The following is a 662-nucleotide window of genomic DNA, read 5'->3' on the forward strand; positions in this document are numbered from 1 at the left end:
ATGTCACTGGGATTAGCAGAATTAATACACTAAAGAAAAAGAGTTCAGCCTCAATAGGTTTTGTGTCAGCACACGACAACTTGAGAAGGGCAGGCACCTCACAGAAAAAGTGGTCCACTTCCTGGCGACCACAGCGTGGCATGTTAAGGGTCAAGGAAGACTGCAACACCGAATTACCAAAGCCAGTGAACCACGAGAAGGCTACCACCCTTAAGCAGAACCAATGATTCATAATAACTACATAATGCAGGGGTTTGCAGACCGCTACATATCTGTCAAAGGACATGACAGCCAGGAGGAGACACTCAGTAGCTCCCAGGGCCAGGAAGATGATGAGCTGTGCCACACAGCCACCGTAGCTGATGGTCTTTTTGTTGCGACAAATATTTGTCAACATATGAGGGACTGTGCTTGTGGTATAGCACAGATCTAAGATGGAGAGATTAGTGAGGAAGAAATACATGGGTGTATGAAGTTTGGGATCCAGAATGCACACCGTCATGATGGACACATTGCCAAAGATGGTGAATGTATATGATATTAATAGGAGCACAAACAGGGGCATTTGTAGCCAGGGTCTGTCTGAGAAGCCAAGTAGTATAAACTCTCTTGGGGAGCTCTCGTTAGCCCAATTCATGGTGACTCACTTATTTTTCTTCCTA

At 45.5% G+C, this 662-nt stretch overlaps 1 protein-coding gene across 1 annotated transcript; it reads right to left on the reverse strand.

The window, feature by feature from the left end:
• Window positions 1-7: 7 nt before the first annotated feature.
• On the reverse strand, window positions 8-637 carry LOC144219000 (putative olfactory receptor 2B3; the record flags this gene model as incomplete). The annotated part of the gene is made up of 1 exon (XM_077748996.1): window positions 8-637. A coding segment is annotated over exon 1 (630 nt), but the record flags the coding sequence as incomplete, so codon positions are not given.
• Window positions 638-662: the final 25 nt, after the last annotated feature.

The sequence above is a fragment of the Crocuta crocuta genome, unplaced genomic scaffold, assembly GCF_008692635.1.
Source record: "Crocuta crocuta isolate KB4526 unplaced genomic scaffold, BGI_CrCroc_1.0 C27836352, whole genome shotgun sequence".
In the NCBI taxonomy this organism is placed as follows: domain Eukaryota; kingdom Metazoa; phylum Chordata; class Mammalia; order Carnivora; family Hyaenidae; genus Crocuta; species Crocuta crocuta.